The sequence below is a fragment of the Tetrao urogallus genome (genome assembly GCF_951394365.1).
Source record: "Tetrao urogallus genome assembly, chromosome: 3".
NCBI lineage: Eukaryota > Metazoa > Chordata > Aves > Galliformes > Phasianidae > Tetrao > Tetrao urogallus.
In genome coordinates this window covers 90,323,227-90,347,024 of record NC_136815.1, presented here as the reverse complement: position 1 = coordinate 90,347,024, position 23,798 = coordinate 90,323,227, and the positions used below count along the sequence as shown (strand labels likewise).

Sequence of the window (23,798 nt, the reverse complement as noted above, 5' to 3'; positions counted from 1 at the left end):
ACAACATATAGATAACAACGAGCTGAATTAACAATATAAAAGTTTATCTTGTGAACACTCTCCTAGCTTATCAACTGGTTAATCTCATACACTCACACAGGGATTTCAGAGAGTTTGCACAAGGTTCTTACACCAGTAAACCAAACTTTGCGTAGTACTTTTCAGTAGTATTTTGAGAGTAGGAAAGCAACTTCATTAGCTTACCTTCAGCTTCCCACTAAGTTAGTGAGCACAGAGAATGAGAGAAGTCTTCAAGAGTAAGGCGTAGGGATCAGAGCAGTGAAAGCAGGAGAAAAAAATAATCTCCAAATGGAAGATGTTAGAAAGTGAGAAGTTGCTAAGCGGAGTCCAAAGTTGTGCAATAAGTGAATCACTTTAGCACTGATGTGCCAACTTGTCATAAGATTAACTGAAAATGCTTTTATTGGATTGCAGTTACTGTTAGTAAAGTTTGTGATTCTTGTGATTCAGAGATTGTACTTTTTAGAAATGATTTGTGGCGTAATAAGCTGTTAATTCTTGATTGGTGCATTGAAAGTTTTAAAGCATACCCTATGAAGCGTGTTCTATGTGCAAGAAGCACTGCATGCAGAAATTATATTTAAAAAAAATGCGTAGTATCCTTGAAGAGTTTTGAATGTTACTTGAGTATACATTATTTGGCTTCTTTTGAAAGATGTTATTGTGGAATTCCTTTTTCCCATCTTCTGCTTCTCAGACACTCATTTTTGTCCTCTTTTCTCTTTAGCTCTGTGCACCTCTTATCTTTTATCTTTCACTACTACCAGCTTTCTACTATCTCGTTCATCTTTATCTAAAAAGAAGGTAGGTGATAATCAATGGACGAAGAAGGAAGTGGGCTGCTTGGGTTGTGTGTAGGGTTTTCTAATTTTTCCTATTTTTAAAAGTTTTGTGTGAAAATTCATTTTTTGAAAAGGCTACATGGAATGATGCTTGAAAAAGTAGCAAAGTAATATATAATGGTTGAAGTAAGTTGTGAAGAGTTTATTACCATATTTAAGATGCTAAGGACATAGAAAAGATTACAAAATGGTTTTAATGAACTCCTAAAAAATGCAGCTGTGTGTGGCCTCTGGAAGCACAACATCACTTAAGAATTTGCAGCAGACTTGACCTCTATCTACCACACATTGTAGTTAGTAATAATGTGATCTTGGGGTGCTTCTTGTTACTGTTCTTCACAGTTCAAAGAAAGTCGATGCAAGACTCAGAATTCTTGCCAAAACTTAAATTCCAGTGATCATGTTCTACCTTACTCTGCAAGGTTTTCTCTTTTTCCTTTCTTTCTTTTGTAATTGTTTAACACAATTCAGGAAAACCTTGGCCTTGATTGTTACTTGTTGAAAGTTTTTTAAAAATCTAAACAATTGTGCACCATAATCTGAAATTTCTACTTCACTCCACTAAGCCTCAGTATGTTACCTTCTGACTTTAAATCCTGTTGATTAAATTCTAAGATTAAATTAAATTAAGTTGAGGAAAGGCTAACAGAACTTAAAATGCTTTTTTTTACATGGTTAGTATGCGCAAGACAATAGTACTAAACTTATTTATTCACAGGTTGATAGAACATGTGTACAACTGTAATTTTCAGGAAGAGAAGTAATATTTTTTTTAAAATCCTCTGTTTTCTTGTGTAAATGAGCAGCTTCACTGCCATTTTTCATTCAAGGTACAAGAAGAAACTGTTTAGAAAAAGATGCAAAAGCATGCCTTGCAATGCGACAGACTTTCTCCTTTAGCAGTTTGCTCTGCACTGTCGATGTGCATGTGCTTTGGGTTTTGAGCCGTTACCTGCAGCTGATGAGCTCCAAAAAGAGCGAAACCAGTTAGGTCCTGCAGTACTGGCTGAAATCTTTCTTCAGGGAGCTTCTGTTGAGGAAGACTGGAAAATCTTTTCTGCTAGACAAGCTTGAGTTACCTTTTTCAATTTTCATCATGACAGAAGGTCTTTGAGACTGTTTTCTTAATGCATACGCACTTGTTTTAGCTGTGTCTGTCTGCTGCTTTCCGTTTCTCCTACTTGTAATCTCAATTAGTGACCAGTTTCAGCAGTGCTTGTTGTTATGGGTTTTTTTTTAAAAAAAAGAGGAGTCTGAAAGCTGAGGTTAATCAACAAGTAGAGCAAGTAATTTTACGTTTGTCCTTTGAAGTTCAATATGGCCATCTTTGTTCTCTTAATATTTTATTCATTAGTTGAAATAGGGAGTTCAATTTTTTAAATTTTTTTATTTTCTTTAATCTTCATTTCCACAGGTCTTGGTGAGTTAGTTTTTTCTTTTAAGGCAAACACTCTTTTCTGCTGATACTGGTTTTTGTGCATGGGAGGGAGCTGTTTGTTTTGCTTTACATATATCTGTTTTATCTTTTATTTTGTTTTTTTCTCTCTTTTCTCACAGTTCACTATTTCAAGAGATTTTGATGGCAGATTCAGGAAGAAGTTTGAATGGGCTGATGAGACTTAAATATGACTGCTACTTAATACTGTAGATAGGGCTTAGCTCTGTATTCTGTAATGAAGTTAGGGTCACTAACTGAAGTCAGACTATGACTGTTTAAAGCTGTAATCAGCTTTACTTACAAATAGGTGGCGTTATTTTTTCTGAGATTTTCTCATGTGTGTATAGTTGTGCTTCCAAGATGTATAGATTTGTTTTCTGAGACAGTGAATAGTTTTCCAGACCTACACAAAGAGCAAAGTCAACAAAGAATACTTAGCTACCGCAGAATACAGTGATATTACAGGCTACAGTTTCATGAGGTTGAGTTGCTTTAACAACTCAGTGCAGCTGAAGTTCCTCCTGTTCTCTCCTGAAGCTGCCTTTTTTCCACATGCTCTCTCCCTCTGCTAGCCATGCCAAATCTTTTTTGCCTACTTTATTCTGGAGCTGGCATCTGGCAGGTCCTTCTAGAATCGTAGTATCATCTGAGTTGGAAGGAACCCTTAAAGGCCTTCTGGTCCAACCCCCCTGCAGTGAGCAGGGATGCCCACAGCTCCATCAGGTGCTCAGAGCCCCATCCAGCCTGACCCTGGCTGTCTCCAGGGATGGAGCACAATCTTCTAAAAGATTTTGTAAATTCCTAGAACAAGAGGAAAATATTCTTCAGGGCTACTGAGAAAAATAAGGTCATTAAAAGATTATTGGAGTCAGAGCTGATGTGAAGGCATACAGGAGACTATACAATCAGGAGCAGGGAAAGAAGAGTTGAAAACAACATAGGAAAGGGAAGAAAGACTGAACTCTTTTAACAGTAATATGAGTGTTATTACAGTGATTCAGCCATCTGCAGAACTCCAGTTTTGATTTACAGAGTGAAGACTGATTACCTGGTTAGAAGATCCTGCCTGTCTTGGGGGGACTGGGGGGAAGATGTATAAAATAGTTACAAGAGGATATAATATTCAACTTGATAAATTTTACCTGAGTTTCTGATCACTCTAAATATTGCTTATGCTGTCTGAAAGTATGATCAGTACTTAGACATAACCATGGCAAACAGACCTCAGGCTTTTCAGAACCCTTTACTGTCTTAGTGCAATTGTTCCCCTTTACTTTGCCCTCATGAGGCCTCATCTGGAGTGCTGTTTCCAAGCCTGGGACTCCAGCATTAGAAAAACATGCAGACGTTGAGCCAGTTCCACAGGAATACCACAAAGGTGATCAGAGGGCTGGAGCACCTCTCCTATGAAGAAAGGTTGAGGGAGATGGGCTTGTTCAGCTTGGAGAAGAGAAGGCTGTGGGGAGACCTCACTGCAGCCTTCCAGTGCTTGAAGGGAGTGTATGAACAGCAGGGAGATTGACTTTTTACATGGACAAATAGTGATAGGACAAGAGGAAATGTCTTAAAATAAAAAGATGTTATGTGGAATTTTTTCACTCAGAGGATGGTGAGGTGATGGTCCAGGCTGCCCAGAGAAGCTGTGGATGCCCCATCCCTGGGGGAGTTCAAAGCCAGGTTGGATCCCTGGGCAGCCTCATCAAGGGGATGGCAACTCTGCCCATGGCAGGGGAGTAGGAACTAGGTGATCTGTAAGGTCCCTTCCAAGTCAAACTATTCTGTGATTCTAGGGCAGTGTTGCTTCCTACTTTGCTGCTGTGTACGCCATGTTGCAGTGCTTGATACGGCTGTGTGTGTAGGAGTCCATCCTCAGAAGCATCTGAAATTAGTCAGTTTTGGATCAGACTGATGTTGTGTGCGACAGCAGATCTTTTCTGATTGTTCTGTGATACACCAGAGGTCCCAAGCCAGACAGTATGGTGCTATATAAATGACATGCTCCTTTATGTAACAGTATAAACCTGTTCTTTACAGATATAGGATGGTTATTCTGTCTGCATGTTGCTTCCATTAGTTCTTGTGTCCGTCATCCCTGTTACATATGAATGGATGACAGAAGTTGCTTTGCAAATAGTTTCTGAACTGAATCTGATGAAAACCTGCTGCTGGGATGAGTAGTTTTGCTGTGAAATTGTTCGTACTCTTAGAGAACTTCTGCAGTGTTCTTGTCAGTAAGGATCTAAAATTTGAAACAGGATTCTAGAATTTGACTTAGTGAGGTTCTGTGTATTATTTTATGTAGAGCAGGCTTATGAATTCCTTTATCTGTGCTTTTATTCATGATCAATAAAATGATAAATAGTAAAGTTTATAGATAAATCTAACTTATATTTTAAAGTTAGCTTTTTTTATTCTCTTACATTGTGTCAGTGTTCTATCTACCATGGTTTACCCAGTAAATAAATTCCTGACTGTTAATAGAAGAAAGCCACTCTGCTCACTACAGTATTGGAGGTATTTTCTTTAAAATCCTACATTTGACTGTCAACTTATTTCACCAGCCAAGAATAAATTATCCAAAAGATTATTTCCTTATGACGCTGTAGAAAACAGGATTATAGGACTATGTTTGACACAACATAAAGATTAGCTGATAAGTTGGTACTCGTGACCAACTCAACCATAAATTTGAATAAAATCAAATCATCAATGACATGATACAAACTGAAACTTTAAGACTTGAGGCTTTTCAAATCTATGTTAAAACATCAACCATCCATCATTTGGTACTGTAAATGTTTCTTGTGGCTTTTCAGATTTTCATCAGAACTGTCTACTTGGGAATGCTAGTTCACGTGTAGAGAGCCAATCTGTGTACTGAGAGTTCTTGCTTTTAAGTGAACAACAGAAGATAGCTATGTAGATAGCTATGAAAGTAAAGAACAACATTAAAGAAAATCCTTTTTACTTGGGTACATACAAAGCTTTTATTAGGAGAATAGTTTAAAAAGGGGAAAGTAGGTTTGTAGAATTCTGCAGTGTTTTTTAGTGAAATAAATGTGAATAATGAGTAACATACCAACAAAATAAGAGATTAGGGCTTAAGGTTTCAGTATCAGGAGTTAAGGTGTCTCTGAAGGTGAGTAGATAAGGAAGAGGGTACAGAAGTTGTAGGTTGTATACTTGCCTACGCTGAATCTGTCCAGTAAATGTGAGACTGCCTGTTTGTTCTGCTCTTGTGGGAGGAAATATGTTCTACATTTACCTTTCCCTGTTAAGCACAACCAAACGTGAGCACGCTGCTTGAAAGGAAATCATCAGCATTCAGAAGTTGCAGTTATTTGTGTTTTTATGAGTTAGCCACAGGGGAGGACTGGTTACTTTGATATTGACTTTACTTGGTTCTGTAGTACTTCCCAGACCAGGATTCAGGGGAGTAAATAAGGATATAATGCCAAATCAGATTGACTCAAATGATCTCTGGGAACAAAGCAGAAAGAGAATTTGAATTGGAAAAACAAAGTCCTGCACTGTAAACAATCTCTGAGAGAAAAAGAAAGATCGGGGTGATTTCTAATAGAATGTTTAAATATAATTAAGTGAAGAAAATGTAACATTTTGATCCATTTATAGCAGTACAGATTTTTGAAAAAACAAAACAACAACAAAAAAACCATTATTGGGGATACCCACTTCTCTGCAATGTGGTAAATATGAGGAAATAATGTAGAGGAAGAATCTCAAGAAAATTTTATATACTTATTTACTGTTTGTCAAAGAGAAAGTGACAGCTGCTGCCCTCTGGCCAATTGATAATGGAAGACCTCAGCATGCTACTTTTTGACTTGTAGCCACTTGGCATCTTTGTGCTTTGTTTTGCAGTGCAGGGGGGGTTCCCACAATCAGAAGATTCAGCTGTAGAAAATCCAGCTGAGGAAAGGATCATGAAGTCTTCTGAGTAAACAAATTTTAAAGTAATGCTACTGAGGGAATTTCTATTTCTCCTAACAGAAATCCTGTTAGATGGTGATAGGAGAAATGAAGGAGATCAGGAAGTTTATGAAGATGTGGATTATATTGTCTTTATGTTAATGGTCTTGGTCACTTCTGATAACCTTGCAAGTGTAGAAAGGCTTTGCATTTCTTTTTCAGAATCGTGTAATTTTCATCTTTCATAACTGGCAACTGTATTTTAGAACTTCAGCCTCAGAACTTCACCTTTCCATTGAGTTCCAGAAAGCTTATATGCAGTGCTTGATGAAGAAATGTGGGGAAGACAGTGGTTATTTTGGGCAGGAGTTCACTATGCAGTCTGTCAGTCAGTCGTCCTGTGCGTTATAGAGCCCTCTGAAAGCAAACAATTGGATGTGTGTGTTTGCCTCCTTCTTATGCAGTTTAACATGTTGAGTATCCCCCAGGTGTACTATTTGGTGACTGTAATTCAATGGCATTGATAGCATGTGTTAGATTTTAAGGTATAATGCTGAGATTCTTGAAATTTTCTGTTTGCACATGTGCATATGCAAAGTTTTGTTTTGTTTTGTTTTGTTTTGTTTTTCCTTCCACAGATATCCTTTAAAATTGTCATGCAAAAACGTGTTGGTATATCCTATTCTGACATGTTCTTTTGAAGGTAGTCTAGAAATCTAGAAAAATCATCCTTTTGCTTGAATGTACTTCACTAGTATTGTTCACAGTGCTTAGGTGATACTTGATCCTTCCATTTCTTTCATTCAGGGCTTTTGTTTAGCATTCTTATTTGTTCCAGTTAAACTGAACTAGTTGAACAAAAACATTGGAAATGAGCGGACACCTAAATGTTTATTTGGAAGTTTTCAGGCTTGTAATGCTATTTTTGTTTTGATTTCAGAATGCTCTCTTTAGTTGTATTAACAGAAATGAAAGTAAGTATGTAATGAATAGTTTTTTGCTTTTTTTGTTTTTAGTTTTCCTTTTATAAGCTAACAATTCTTCCTCTGAAATGCAAGAAATTCTGTAGGCGAACATGTACGCAAATCACATGGATTTGGTTCCACAGAAGGGCTAGGCAAATGTATAATTTTTTTTGCTCAAGTGGTAAGAAGATTGGGCTGTTTGCATAATTGCTATCAATTTTTAATCTATGTATCTGTATATGTTTGGGTTTTTTTTTAACAAAATAAAGCAGATATGTTTGAAGTCTTGTGCCACGCAAGTGCTATGTTGTCTGATTTCTGTCTATAGAAAATGAAATAGCTGGGCACAGAGAACTCAATGTCTCAGAATTAATTCCAATAATAGTATTTAGTGGTTGGCAATCCTGCCCGTGGCCGGGGCACAGGAAATAGTTTGTCTATAAGGTCCCTTTGAACCCCAGCGATTCTGTGATTCTGCTTCTCAAGAACAGTATATTTAATAACATGGCAAAATGTGTGAATCGCAATGATTCAAGCTCTCTCTTATTTGGTTTAAATGAGTTTTGAGATACTGGTTTCATATTTATTTGTTTACCATTTGTATCTGTCTAATAATTCAGTTATAGAGAAAGATTAGTTACATTAAATAGGAGCAAAATATCTGAGGATATAATTCAGCTGGCTTATTAATGATTTAAATGTGAATTCAAGATAGGTGGGAACCAGAAAATGTGCTTTGACTAATTACAGATATTCCCATGCATTCTGTAGACAGATTATTTTGCTGAAGATAATTTGGTCTTCTGCATTGCTTTTTCTGTGTTGTTTCTTTTTTAAAGTAGTATCTTGTGCATCATTATGTGGGGTACAGACATGGTCACATCTTTGTTCCCCTGTGTAGGAAACCATGGGTTTTTCTTTGTCTTTCTTTTTCCCCAGTGGGGTCAATCTGTTGCAGTTATGCAGGTCATCATACAAACTGTCGAGAATATTGTCAAGCAATTTTTCGGACAGACTCCTCTCCTGGTCCTTCACAAATAAAAGCAGTTGAAAATTACTGTGCATCAATTAGCCCTCAGCTGATACACTGTGTGAACAACTATACGCAATCCTATCCAATGAGAAATCCTACAGATAGTAAGTATAAAAATTCTTTTATGAACGTTTTTCCTCTAAAAATGTGTGTAAGGTGCTCTGAAAGCAATACCTGCAATTTATTTCAAACCACTGTTTACAACATAGTCACCACCATGAGGTGTGCATTTTCACCAGCAGTGAACAGGAGCCTTCATGCCAAGCTTGTAAAAATGTGCATCCATGGAGGCAAACTACTGTTGTTGTCACTGCTGAAACATACCACTCACCACCTCACTGGGCTCACCTCACTCTTTGGTCTCCAGAAATGTTCAGCAAGCACTGATGAACGTCAGTGGGTGCCTTTTTTTTCCCCACACTTATTCTGTTCCACACTTTGCATGGTACACGCTTCCTTGTCAGACAGCATTTTGTCAGACTGGCCCTCTCTGCCATCTGTTGCACAGCAACAAAATGTAGTAGAACATTGGTGGAAGGGTTCAACCTCTACTGCCAAACCACCAACGTAAACCTCTGACCATGGGCCAAAATAATAGCATTGGAGGTATTACTTTTGGTGCACTCATCATATTATTGAATATTGTTTATTCTATAAACTATATGAACACACTTGTTAGTAATATGTAATTATATTAATTTATACAATGTCTATTTTATTTATAGGTGCACTTGGTTGTTGTTGTTATTTCTATTATTACTATTATTATTATTATTATTATTATTATTATTATTATTATTTTATTCTCCATTCTGGAGACTGTTCCTGTTTTTCTTGTTTGCATTTCCAAGAAGCAATGTTATCTGAAATAGAATAGAAGTAGAATAGAAATGCAATAGAAAATAGCTTTAGTTGGAAGGGACCTACAAAAATCATCATACTACTGCAGGGCTGACTCAAAGTTAAAGTTTATCATTAAGAGCATTATTCAAATGTCTTTTTAACATGTACAGGCACAAGACATCAACCAGTTATCTAGAAAGACTGTTCCAGCATCTAATTACTCTGCTTTTAAATAACTTTTTCCTAATGTCAACTCTGAACCTGTCCTCACACAAGTTTAGCCATTCCCACGTATCTTGTTACTAGATACCAGGGAGAAAAGTCAAGCACCTTTCTCTACTTCCTCCTCCACAAGAGGGCAATGAGGTCAGCCCTCAGCCTTCTACTCTCCAAGCTTAAGAAGCTCAGTTCCCTCAACCTCTCTTCATAGGGCATGCCTTGCAGGTACTTTACCATTTCTGTTGCCTTCCTCAGGATGCAATCAAGTATCTTAGTATCCTTTTTATATTGTAGAGTCCAGAACTGCACAGTGTTCAAGGTGAGATTGTATCAGTGCTGAACACAGTGGGGTAATCACCTGTTTTGATTGGGTGACTGTGCTGTGTTTAATGCACTTAATTCCCAGTCTGTACCTGCATCTAGCATTACTCTATCCCAAGCACGGTCTGATATTTGTTCTTCTTAAATTTCCCAGCACTGCACCAGTCTTTCTAGATTCCTTTGCAAAGCCTCTTCCTCCTCAATCTTGAGTCACAAGCACCTCCCAGTTTAGTAGCATCATCTAATTTACTAAGGATGTGTTCAACTCCTGCATCCACAGGCGATCTGTAAAATGTGTTGAACAGAACTGGCCCCAAGGTTGAGCTCTAGGGAACTGCACTAGTGACTGTCTGCCAGCCCCGCTTATTACAACACTTCGAGCCCTGCTGTTGAGCTGATTTATCCATCTAGAACATCTGATAGCATACTCCGTAACCCAGGTTAAATTTCATAAGGCCCAGTGGACTTACAAATGTTGAGCTGACCTAAGTGGTTCCTTACACTTCTGGCATCCACAAATGGAGAGAAAGTTGCTTCTCCCCCAGTTAGGTCATCTAGCTCAATGGACTTGGGGAACTCAGGAGCCCATCATTAATATTATAGACAGAAGCAAAAAGGACACTGAATGTTTCTGCATTTTGTAATTCCTATTTATCAAGTGATTGGTTTCATCTAGTAATGGTCCAGTATTTTCCATAGACGCCTTCTTGCTGTTGGCATACTCAAATCCCCTTTGTTGCTATCTGAAAAATCACTGGCTAGCTTTAATTCTGATTGAGCTTTGACTGTCTATGTTTTCTTTCTGAAAATGCAAACTGCACTTCTGTCATTTTCCTGTATGGCCTGACCTTGTTTAGGGAGATGATAGACTTTCTTGAGCTTGAGTTCCAGGAGGAGTTCCCTGTTCAGCTAAGTTAGTCTAACGCCCTGTTTGCTTGGCTTGTCACACAGTGAGATTGCCTGCTCCCATGTTTTGTAAAGGTAGTTCTTAAAAAGTGACTGTCTCATGGGACTATGAAGTCTTCAAAAGCAAATTCCAAGGGCACTCAGCTAACTAAGTTTGATGTCTGCTCTCTTAAAAGCTGGGGTAACAATGCTGCTATTTTTCTCATTTCACCTCCCAACTAACTAACTAATTTTTTTAGAAGGAAAGAAAAGTGCCCTATAACACTTTTTCTGTGAGGGCTTTTATGTCATGTTTCTTGGTTGTTGCTGTATGCTTGAGAATTAACTGTTATTTCTTAAACAGGTTTGTATTGCTGTGATAGAGCAGAAGACTATGCATGTCAGACTGCTTGTAAAAGAATTCTAATGTCAATGAAAACAGAGCTTGAAATTGTTGATGGACTTATAGAAGGCTGCAAAACGATGCCTCTTCCTCAGGATCCACTTTGGCAATGTTTTCTTGAGAGTTCAAGGTCTGTTCACCCAGGAGTCACTGTGCACCCTCCACCTTCAACAGGCCTCGATGGAGCAAAACTTCATTGCTGTTCTAAAGCAAACTCTTCCACATGTAGGTCGGTATCTCTCTACCTTCCTCTCCAACTGTGGGAAGGCTTCAGAAGTTGTTTTATGTCAGGCCTTTGCCCAAATCTAACTGTGTACATCTAAATAATGAGCTCTGTGAATTCGTGGAAGCAAAATAGGTTTAGGTAGTCTCATGAGTGTCATGTTTACTTAAGAACAAAAACAAAAAGTCTTCCATTGGAAAAATCAAACTTCTCATTTTTAGCACTGGCAGAATGTAGCAGACACACTGAAATTAATGAAAGCTATACCTTACTTGTGGCAATACTAGTATTGAAGTAAGATGAAGAGATTTTATCAAGATGCTGATGACAATGAACAGCATTCTTGCAAATAATTGCTATTGGGCCCTTTTTAGTTCAGAGTGATTGTCCATCCACTTTGAAAAGATAATTGCTACGTTTTAAATTCATCAGTTTGACAATGTGAAATTTAGTTCTGAGCTGTTGCTTTCTTTTATGTGTAAGTTTTCATTAGCAGAGCAGCAGACCTCCTGCTTTATGGTCCATTTTGTAGTGTAGCCCTAGAATTACATTATTATGTAGAATGCTGTAGCACAGGGCAATTAATACAGTAACTTTTAGTTGCTTACTGTAATAATCATTTCTTTAAAATTGATCCTTTCTTAATGTTTTCAATGTGCAATAGACTTTAACATTATAACAAAGTACCATACCTTCATTTGGTGGGGACAGTCATAGTTTATGGGATATTGCTGTGAACAAAGGGGCCCTGAGTGTTGTTAACACTAGACAAATCTCAAACACTTGCACTTGTTTCAAATATCATGGCAAAGGAAGAAATGCATTTTGCTTGCTAGTCTTTTCTGTAACACGAATAGGTGTGATCTGAAGATAAAGGGTGGGATTAGAAATTGTTTATTGGTGTGTTAACTAGATTTATTATCTATCCAAGTTCAGACTCCAGGTATTACATTTATGTTGAATGTTTTATATTCTGAAGTCTTTCAGTCTTAGTGGTGTAATGGTTTGCTAACATTCTTAAGCAAAACTGAACCCATTGGGAAGTGGCTATTTGCTTAGAACACATTTGGATACTCCTGCAGAATGTATTGGCACTACCACAAATTTCTAGTCGGTGCAGGCTGTTGTAATCAGCTGAACAACTGCTGTTCTTTTCACTTGATTTTACTTTTCTTTCCCTCCAAGGGAGCTCTGCACTAAGCTTTATAGCACGAGCTGGGGCAGTTCACAGAGTTGGCAAGAATTTGATCGCTTTTGTGAGTATAATGCAGTTGAAGTTTCCATGTTGACCTGTTTAGCAGATGTACGAGAACCTTGTCAGCTGGGCTGTAGAAATCTTTCTTACTGCACTAATTTTAATAACAGGTAGGAGAGAGACACTGGATATTTTAAAAAATAATCTTTGTGCTTTGATTAAAAAATATGTTTTTCAGGCTTGATTATATTTAGCTTTCAGATATTGTAAAATTAGTTATTGTTTAGAACATTAGAATAAACTCGTGAGTTTGTAAAATGCCATCATGTATTAGCAGTATATTCCTCTGTCTTAATATATAGGCAAATAAACCATATTTGCTGCGATATTATAATATTATGCATTATAAATAAGTTAAAGAATTCTCAAGTTTATATGTTACTTAATAACATTTTCCTGAGTGTTAATTTTCTTTCAAAATTCCTTTTCTTTTAGAGCTATTTGTGTGGTTTTATTCTCTATAGGACAAAATGTATAATTTTAAGTGCTGCCTGAATTAGTCATTGCGAGGTTACTAGTTAAGTCATGTTTGAGTTTCAAAAGTACATTTGACATTTTATCATTTAGCTGGCAGGGATTTCTGGCTTTTCTTTGAAAAACATCACCGTGCCACTCTGTGGTCATACAGCCACTATATACTGAATAGTAAATGTGATAAATGCAGCCCGGGCAAAAATTAAATCAACTTGCATTAGTGATTTGCCACAAAACGTTCCAGCAGATTTTCAGTGCATTTAAATGTTTGCTCAATATGTCAGTTTTCTTCAGGTAAGAAAAATGTGAATGATGCGTGATCTGAGAGGGAAGTGAAGAAGGCATTTTGGCCTTGAGCCTTCAAGAGACTATTTTTCTTAAAGATAGAAATTAAACTGATTTTGGTCATGCTTAACTGTGGAAAGGATTCCTGTATTTTATGCTACGAAAGGCAAGCCATTTCAAAGCTGTAGAATTCATATAGTGAAAGGTAAAATGTGTGCTGTTTTCTTTCTCTTGTATACCTGCAATTTCTTAATTTTTTTTTTAAGACCAACAGAACTTTTCAGAAGCTGCAATTCGCAGTCAGACCAAGGAGCCATGAATGACATGAAGCTTTGGGAAAAAGGGAGTATTAAGATGCCATTTATAAATATTCCTGTTCTTGATATTAATAAATGCCAACCAGAAATGTGGAAGGCAATTGCCTGCTCACTGCAGATTAAACCTTGCCACAGCAAATCTAGAGGAAGTATTATCTGCAAGTAAGTACCAAGAAAAAAAAAAAAACAGAAGTTTTGCTAAGGATTTTAATGAGAACTGAAAAGTTACCATGGAATTGTGTATGACTGCTGTTAGGAAAACATGGCAGAGCAAATACAGAGGGAGTATAAGCTTTCATAGTTGCTTCATCCCTGTAAAGTTTTTCTTTGCAGTGTTCCATCACTGCAAATTGAAGATGCTTGCCTCCAAATGAAATGGATAGGTGTTGAAAATTGATTGTTTGTTGTTTTTTGTGTTTGTTTGTTTTTTTAACTCTTATCTATGAAACTCTCTTTTTTTTTTTTCATTTGTGGATCTATTTTCAAATGACAGACAACTCTGGAAAACACATGTTTTAAAGGAAAAACAAAATTTGAAATACATGACCAGGTAGATGAGAAACCAGTTAATATGTACCAGTAGTGAGATGTGATTTCAATCCCTAAGTTGAACCCTAGGAAATGCTGGATCTTGAAAGATACTTGCAAATGAAGTCATAGAAAACAAACAAAGCTCACCAAGCCCAAAAGAGCGTGTGTGTGTGTGTGTGTGTGTGTGTGTGTGTATGTGTATGTGAAGTATATCCATTCCTCTGCTGTGAGGCAGCAGGAATTAGAGGAAGAGAAGAATAGTAATACAAGACCTTTTCTTTTTTAAGTGGTGTTCATGAAGTTCTTTTTGTTTATTCACCTGCAGATCAGATTGTGTGGAAATACTAAAGAAATGTGGAGATCATAATAAATTCCCTGAAGGCCACTCAGCTGAAAGTATTTGTGAGCTCTTGTCTCCAACAGATGACTTGGAGAACTGCATTCCTTTGGATACATACCTGAGTAAGTACTGACATATGTAAACAACAAATTAGAAAACCACCATGCTTTGAGTGCTTACCACTACTGTTAATCATTTGTTATTTCTTTCAAATAAAAAGAATTCTTGTACAAAATTGGAGCTTTGTAAAATTTTGGTTAAAGCTACAGCTGAAAGTATTGCTAAACTTATAAACTGATTCTAGAGAGATGGTGCATTAAAGCTTTGGGTGGTTCTTTCTATTTAGTTGCTTTGTTTTCTTCCCTTTCTTGTAATAGGAGAATTGGAGAGTATTACTAGTGAATTTGATTCTGAAGAATATAAATAAATAAATAAAGAATAAAACTTTATCAGTGATACCAGACTTGGTACAACATAAAGTCTACTTCAAACCAATAATTTCTTAATTATTGACCATAAGAATTTTCTTGATTGAACTAGCAGTCATTGTCAGTTTGTCCTTTTGTCATTTAGAGGAAAATCTTAGAGAAACAAGATAAGGAATTGTATTTTGCTTGTGAAGAATCACTTGGGTCAGTACTTCCATGATTGAGTACTAAACTTGACAAACCATGTTGTCATGTCAAGGTTTTACAAGTATAATTAAAAGTTATATATAAAAAAGATCTAATAGTGTTCAAAAATAAGGTTTTACTGTCTGTAACAAATGCCATGTTTCCTGTAGATAAATTAACCTCATTTAAATCATTGTAGATGCTGTATACTTTGCTTTCAGGTCCAAGTTCTTTAGGAAACATTGTGGAAGATGTTACTCATCCATGTAATCCAAATCCATGTGCAGCTAATCAGTTGTGTGAAGTAAATAGAAAAGGATGTCAGTCTGGAGAATTGTGTCTTCCATATCTGTGCGTACCAGGTAAGGGTTTGAACTTCTGTTTGCCTAAATTTTGGTGGTAAAAATTTTACTGAAAAATTTATGAAAGCTTTAAAATGAATTGCTGATATCCCACAAGAACTATTATCACAATTATCTGTTCAAAACCTGTAGCACGCTTTGCAGATCTTCTTGGTTCTTATTTTTGTATTGTTATACTTGACTAAAATGTAACATTTAATTTAAAAATACTGTTAATTACTTTTTCTTCAGAAGAAATAAATATCCATACATGATCTGTAGCCATCCTGCCTGCTATTTAAAATTACAAGCATACAGTACTGAAAAATACACTTCAGTTCACTGCAGCTCCAAACACAATAGCGTGTTACCCTGTATTTGTTAGCCATATCCATATAATTTTCCTCATTGGTCAAATAAGTGCACATTGTCTCTTGCCTTGAAATTAATGAAAATTTGGCTGTCAGCCTTGGAACAACATTCTGAGAGCTCTGAGAATCTGATCACATGCAGGAGGATGAAGGATGCGCACTTGCCCTGGCACAGCAATTCTGATATTACATTGAAGTTCAAGATGGTATCTTATGTGGAGTTGTCCCAAATCCACCACTGACCAGAACAGCATCTTGATCTCTCTCTAGTGGCTCAAAGGCGAGTAGTTCAGCCCAAGTGAATACTTTTGCATAAGAGCTTCCTTGTTTCTACAGTTCTTTACTTCACAAGATTCAGAGTTCCAGGACTTGAGAAGAAAGTGGCATGGATGTAATTTATTTGCCTGTCCTTCTTTCTCTCTACTGTTCAAGCTAGCAGCAGTGATGAAGCATCTTTGCCCTTTAATGACTGGCACCACTATGAGCTTATTGAGTCAGGAAAACTCCAAGTATCAAAACTCCAAGGCAAATGAACTCCATGTCTCTACAAAATCTGTAGGCTTGTACTTTTGAGGAAAGTGACACTGAGCTTGGGAAACAACAAAGACACGAGTAATGAATATTGTATTGCTGTTTTGTCCTTCCACATAAGGCCAATGGTACTTCTTATTAAAGATGAAGACTGGAGATGCAAAAGTACACGACTGACTGCATTTTTGCTGCTGTTTGGATGAGTGATAACGTAGCTGCATCTTACTAGAAAGGAATTCATGACCATTTGGCGGCTACTTTTTTGAACATAGGAGTTGTCTAACTTCTGTACTAAGCTTTAACTTGAACTGATTTTGAGAGAATGCCTCATGTAGAACGAGCTTGTTATCTAACTTCGGAATAGTAGGCTTTGATGGTGATGATGTGTGATGGTGATAAGGTTTGAATCTGCAGAAAGAGGTAGGAGATCATACTGTGTCTAGATTCTACGGCCCCTTCTTTGTTCTACCTTAGACATCAACAGTGCTTGCTGAAATTCTTTTGCCCCCTTTCAATCAGAAGGTATCACTGAGTGATACGAGGAATCACCTGTGGATCTTGAAGCAAAGAGGAAAGCTGGCATTTGGTAACTGCTTAAAAGCGTGGTTTGAGTGAGGGAGAGTGAGAAGCACTGATATTTAACCTGAATTGCTTGCAGCAGCAGCACTTTTACTGGAGGAAGTGACAGAGAATGTCGAATTTACCACATCACATATGTCTCCTACTTCTAAACAACTGTGGAACATAAGGGTTACTTGACAGATGTTGAAACTATGAGTCTTTTTATCTTAAGTGGTGTTTCTGCAAGTACTTCATGACACTGCCTCAGTTATCTTCCATTTCTCCTACTTGTTGCTGTAATGAGGGAAGGGTAGAGAAAAACTGCTTTGGCTTTTTTTTCTTTTTCTTTTAAACAAATCAAACAGTAGTGGTTTTCGTAGTGGCACTCCAATTCAAATTTTAAATATATTTTTGGTTAAATTTGTCTTTGTATACAGGCTGCAAACTGGGAGAAGCCTCGGATTTTATTGTCCGTCAAGGTACACTTATTCAGGTTCCATCCTCAGCTGGTGATGTTGGTTGTTACAAGATTTGTACCTGTGGACACACTGGATTGCTAGAAAATTGTGTAGAAATGCATTGTGTTGACCTCCAAAAATCATGCATTGTTGGAGGACAAAAAAAAAGTAAGTATCAGAATGGTAATTATATCTTTACAGAGCACCTTTTCCTTAAGTAATGAAATTTGAGTTGCATATGAAGATCAGAGGAATAGAATGCAAAGTTTGTCAGAAGATAAAGCGATTAATACCTGCTTCCTCATATGTAACACTTGTTTAATACTTTTATATGCTGGAGTTGCATTATTTAAGTCAGTACTGAATAAAGTCTGACTAAAGTAATGAAAGTTCTTTGTAAGTTGTTCTTAGTGTGCCATTTTTCAACCAAAAGGTCACTGACTTCCTTCGCATGCCCTGTATTTTATAGTACTCCATAGCACCTGGCTTCTTTTCTGATAGCAGAACTTGCTCATGAGAGCTTTGTCAAGGAAATGATCTGAGGAGAGTCAGTAGGCAGCACGGATGAAGCAAACACAGTAGAACAAATTTCTTTGCTTTAAACACGCTTGGTGCTGAGGTTTAAACCAGTATGCATCGCTCTGCAGATACAAAACTAGTGATACTTTGTGTAAATCTGCTGTAAAATATTCAGGGACTTTGAACATTCATGTGCTGAAAGCAGTTGTTAAATCTTTGTTTTGTCGGACTTTACTTTTTTTCCTTCTATGTTTGCACTTAATCACTCGTGTTACCATAGCAACTGAATAGCTTGCTTTCCCTGGTATATTTCTCACAGAGCTCTCAGTCAATAAGGTATTTTAACCTCCACAATGTGACATCATATAATCACAGAATCATACAATGACTCAGGTTGGACTGGCCTCTACAGATCACCTAGTTCCTACTCCCCTGCCATGGGCAGAGTTGCCATCCCCTTGATGAGGCTGCCCAGGGATCCAACCTGGCTTTGAACTCCCCCAGGGATGGGGCATCCACAGCTTCTCTGGGCAGCCTGGACCATCACCTCACCATCCTCTGAGTGAAAAAATTCCACATAACATCTGTATCTCCCCTCTTTTTATTTAAAGACATTTCCCCCTCTCACCAATTCTTCATCCAGTCAGTCTATCAAATAGTCCAGCCTGTTATCTACTGAGTTCTGTCTTTGATCATGGAAGCTAACAGTCTCTGAAAGCTTTCAAACAGATTGAAAGTCAGTTACTTCTTTAATTCTATAGAATCACATAAGAAAATATTCTTTTTAGTGTATGCTCCAAATCTTGGAAACTTTTCTTGGAAACTGCTGCAAAAAATCCTTCTTTCTTGTCTAGTTCTGTGTTTTAAACAGCTTCTTATGCTACAGGTGCTTTCTTCTTCCACTCTCTGTTGGTCAGCTGTCATTTGCCTTGGAGTATCTCTTCCAAATTGCTCAAGTGCTGAGGATTTTACTTGTGCTAGATTATTATTTTTCAAGAATTGTAATCTTTAAACTGAACCCTCTGAAAATGGATTAGAGAAAATTGCCTGATTTTCATGGGGCATGGTTACTTTCATGCTTTTTGCCTCTTGACAAAAAGTAACGCACTAAGGATAGAAGCACACAAACGAGACAGAAATTGCAGTTCTGAAAGAAACTGAAATTAAGGTAACAATAATTAAAACATTTATCTGTGCTTACTGTTTTCTGGTATACTTGTATTAATCGGATACATTTACTTAATTATTTTTGTTATTAAGGCCATGGGACATCTTTTAATATAGACTGCAATGTCTGTTCATGTTTTGCTGGGAACTTGATATGTTCCACACGTCAGTGCTTAACTGAGCACAGTTCAGAAGATGAACGTCGGAAGTTTACAGGTAATAAACAACAGAAACTGTAAGTTCTTTCTTCTTAGAGTAAGGATTAGCTTCTAAATTCTTTCTATGGAATGATTCAGTATAAAGATATTCTTTCAACTGTTTATTTTTTAATGTCCAACCTGCACTTCTGGAACAAAACGCTTTCTTTAAAAAATTATTTTAGTTTTTAAATCAGTACAGGGAAATTAAACCTCAGGTAGTCTGTGGAAATAGGCAGACAGGACAATGCCACTGGGAGTGACAGACAAGGAGTTTGTGGAAACGATAAAGAAAGCTGAGTAGAATGAGGAAGTGGGTAGAACACAGACTTCCTTTCCTACCACACGTAACTGTGTATGTGCCACAGCATTGCTTAATTAATTGCTAACAGCCATCAGCTGTGAGGTTGAAGAGAACAGTACGTCTTCACGTTTCCTGGATGTTAGGATGGCTTAGTGACCTCGAGTGTATCTTTCATCTGAGAAAATAAGTGTGAACCATACCCTTGCTCTGTGTTGCTTTTGCAGGTTTGCCATGTAACTGTGTAGATCAGTTTGTACCAGTGTGTGGTCAGAACGGGCGCACGTACCCAAGTGCATGTATCGCTCGATGTGTTGGCCTCCAAGACAATCAGTTTGAATTTGGATCGTGTATTTCCAAGGATCCTTGTAACCCTAACCCTTGTAGTAAAAATCAAAGGTAAAACCAAGATACTCTTGCACTTTGACATCTTCTGCTTAAAAGGCAAACAGACCTTTTTCTTTGGTGAACGTATATTGTGTAGCAATGGTTTGCTTTGGAATAGTTTGATAACAGTAGTCTCTTTTTACATATTAATTTATTCACTTACCGTAGCAATGAACTGTAATACCTGCCAATTCTTGGTTCTCTGTATATAGTGCTGTACCATTTATATTTCTTACTCACATCTCAGTTCTAGACACAAGACAGTATTCATGTGTAGTTTTAAAAAAAGGGAGAAAAAAGTTTGTTGGGCATTTTAGTACTCCGATTCATAATTTCTTCTAACACTAAAGAAAATTAGCCTGAATTGAAAATTTTAATTCATTGCTGCTTATTCAGTTAATGATCTGTGTTTTTAATTTCTGAACTTGGAAAATATCTGTAACTCTGGAAGGTTTTAAGTTTCTCTGACAGAATTTCATTGTTGGCTTGTGAAAACCATCTCTGTACACTCTCTGGATTTTTTTTTTCATGTAAGAGAAAAATCTGCATAGAGAAATATAACAAAAACTGTCTTACACCAGTGGCAGGACAAAGTCTGAACATTCTTCAAGAGATCAAAGTCCATCGCTTTTACTTTCAGTCTCTGTCTTCAGACAGAATTCTTCATTTTCTCAGTCTTGTGCATTTGGAATGGTAAATTTTCTATTTGGAAAGAAAACTACCATAAGAGGTTGTGTAATACTTTGCTTTCATGACAAATGATGAAAACATTTTTTTCCCTATATATTTAAAAGCAGAAAACTGCAGACAAAACAGTATTGTTTTGCAGCTGTAATAGAAGTTGAGGTATTGAGACTACAAATTTTAAAGCATTGTTGGCATGCATTCTTTAACTTACATACTTTTAATCTGGAAAGTATTGAGTTGGCTTCTTTTCAGATTTACAGAATAATCATTATGCTTAGAACTTCAACTTATTTAAGACTGTACACAACAGGTTATTCTGGGTATGTCTGATAACATAACTGAGCATGTAAAACTTCATTTTAAAGCATTTCTCAAGTGCTTAGAATGTATTTAAAACTTTATGTTCCATTAGTATTTTTAAAGCATTTGAATCTCAGAATTTCTGAGTCTTTCCTTTTATAAATAATGCTTAAGACAGCAACGCTGAGGAAGAGTAAGGGAGCACTGTATGTGATTACTGTAATTTGCAGAGAAAGGAGATTGTTGGAAAAGCAATTTAGACTTCCATTGGTCTATTTTTCAAATCACAGAATCACAGAATCACAGAATCACCCGGGTTGGAAGGGACCTCAAGGATCATGTAGTTCCAACCCCCCTGCCTAGCAGGGCCACCAAACATACACATTTAGATCAGGATGCCCAGGACCCCGTCCAACCTGGCCTTGAACACGTCCAAGGACGGGGCATCCACAACCTCCCTGGGCAGCCCGTTCCAGGGCCTAACCACTCTCCTCGTAAAGAACTTCCCCCTAACATCCAACCTAAATCTTCCCTCCTTCAACTTGGATCCATTTCCCCTAGTCCTGCTATTGTCAGCCCTTATGAAGAGTTTACTCCCCTCCTGGGTGTAGGTTCCCTTCAGGTATTGATAGGCTGCAATGAGGTCGCCCCGCAGCCTTCTCTTCTCCAGGCTGAACAAGCCCAACTCCCTCAGCCTGTCCTCATAGGGGAGGTGCTCTAGCCCCCTGATCATCTTAGTCGCCCTCCTCTGGACCCTTTCCAAAATCTCCATGTCTTTCTTGTACTGAGGGCTCCACACCTGGACACAGTACTCCAGATGGGGCCTCACAAGAGCCGAGTAGAGAGGGACAATCACTTCCCTGTCCCTGCTGACCACCCCTCTCCTGATGGAGCCCAGGATCCCATTTGCCTTTCGAGCTGCCAGAGCGCACTGCTGGCTCATGTTGAGTCTCTCGTCCATCAGGACCCCCAGGTCCTTCTCTGCCGAGCTGCTCTCAAGGACCACTCCTCCCAGCTTGTACGGGTGCCTGGGGTTCTTCCGGCCCAAATGCAAAACCTTGCACTTTGCCGTGTTGAACCTCATTAGGTTCACCCGAGCCCAGCTTTCCAGCCTGTCGAGGTCCCTCTGAATGGCATCCCTTCCTTCCACCGTATCAACCGCACCACTCAGCTTGGTGTCGTCAGCAAACTTGCTGAGGGTGCACTCAATTCCCTCATCGATGTCATTGATAAAGATGTTATCCCCTTGGTTGTCTTGTATCTAGTAGAGGATATCTTGCCAGACATGGCAAACGTTTCACAGATAAGACCATGGAAGGTATGCATTTAATACAACAGGAAAAGTACTTCTGGTGTTTACTGCTCTTGACTTGTCTGTGAACCTTGGGGGGGATGATAGGCTAAAAAGGAGATTGTTAGTACTGATTTTTTGTTTATTTTTAGTCATCCCCAGGATTGGATGTGATGCAGCATACCAAACCTACAAAGCTGGAATCAAATTGCATGCTTGCAATTGGCTCCATGTCATCTTTTGTTGTCACTGTTCTCTCAGCATAGGTTAGACCTCTGCAATAGAATCATTTTCCCTTGCAGTTTACTGTTTTGGTGTTTGATCCAGTTTTCCTTCAATACACCTTTACAAAGTGAGGTTTGGGAGTAAGAAGAAGTTTTTTGAAGACTTTTTCAAAAATCCATTGAAAAATATTTGATGGAAGATAAAATTTTACAGAAACTATAGCTGTGTGCACATACACTGACTAAATGTTTTGTGGATCGTTTTTAGGTGTGTACCAAGTTTGTAACTGGTTATTCAGGATGTTTTGTCACATGCATTTCCTGTAGTCTTGCTTAACCACAGTTAGCTCTAAAGCACTGGAGAAGTCCTAATTGAAAATGTTTCCACCGAGTACTTGGAATCATTTTGATAAACGTGTGACTGTAACTTTCTTTAGATGCATTCCAAAGAAACAAGTTTGCTTGACTAGTTTTGGAAAGTTTGAATGTAGCCAACATGAATGTGTGCCAAGGCAATTAAACTGTGACCAGACACAGGATCCTGTTTGTGACACGGACGGCGTGGAATACAGTAATGTGTGCGCTCTGTACCAAAAAGGAAAAAATCTGGCGTATCGAGGACCATGCCAGGTAAGGAATACTTAAAGAAATGAATATTAAACCTCTGTTCTTTTATTTCGATTGTACAGGATCCTGCTTTGATCATTTAGAAAATGTTTACGTCGATAGTGATCCTTTAAAACTAATTTTGACTAGTATAAGAATGCACCAAATGATATCTGGGATTTTAAGTGTGGAGGTGTTTGAGACAGACATCTCAAAACCAACCAAAAGCTTTGCTTCTCCTTTCTTAGAGGAAATCCTCTGATGCTTGTATTAAGTCTTCTGCTGCAAACACACTCCAACACAAGCTTTAATTAAAGCAGTTCCTTGGTAGGAATCCCAAATAACACCAAGTAGAACTTTTTCTAAGTGAAAATTATTGCTTCATCGTGTCTCCTTTGTAGTAGATCTATTTTTTTCAGAATATTTTGGAACAATTTCACTCACGTGTTAATTTTCACTATGCTGATATTGGGAGTTTGAGGCTCAGGGTCACTCCCATCTTGGCAGTAAAAGGCTTTCTGTGGGAAGTCATTAGCCTTTTGTTTGATTTTGTAGTGTTTTCTTTAGACAGTCTGTATTTGATCGTTCTTCACATTAATCCCTCTTAAGGAATAGAATTAATGAGATCTTCAGCCCCACCATTCCCTGCAGTGTTGGCAGATGGGCTGTTTCTATTGCTCTGCAGACAGGCTAGGAGCTCCTCTTTCCAGAGTTGCTGGCTTTACCATTCGTAGGCTGGTTATCTCTAGATTTTTCTCAAACAATGAAGATGAATCTGAAATGAGCCTGTGAAGAGTCACTGATTTCATTTGCTTTTGCCTGTATTCAGAAGGTTAGGTCTGTTGGCTTTTGCCTTCCTGAAAATGCTGAACAAACGCATCTGCGAAGGCGAGATGGAGGGAATGTTACAATTTTCTG

At 37.8% G+C, this 23,798-nt stretch overlaps 1 protein-coding gene across 1 annotated transcript in view; it reads left to right on the top strand.

Annotated features, from left to right (window-relative positions):
* The window catches only part of RECK (reversion inducing cysteine rich protein with kazal motifs), a gene marked incomplete at both ends in the record, with an annotated part of 63,070 nt that overhangs the window by 30,832 nt on the left and 8,440 nt on the right, over positions 1-23,798 (top strand). Inside the window, 11 exons of the mRNA XM_079533684.1 lie at positions 7,172-7,205; positions 8,136-8,333; positions 10,862-11,133; positions 12,313-12,488; positions 13,404-13,616; positions 14,311-14,447; positions 15,161-15,301; positions 17,181-17,369; positions 18,981-19,103; positions 19,613-19,784; positions 22,712-22,904. Coding sequence (XP_079389810.1) covers positions 7,172-7,205; positions 8,136-8,333; positions 10,862-11,133; positions 12,313-12,488; positions 13,404-13,616; positions 14,311-14,447; positions 15,161-15,301; positions 17,181-17,369; positions 18,981-19,103; positions 19,613-19,784; positions 22,712-22,904 — 1,848 coding nt within the window. The remainder of the gene's footprint in view (positions 1-7,171; positions 7,206-8,135; positions 8,334-10,861; positions 11,134-12,312; positions 12,489-13,403; positions 13,617-14,310; positions 14,448-15,160; positions 15,302-17,180; positions 17,370-18,980; positions 19,104-19,612; positions 19,785-22,711; positions 22,905-23,798) is intronic.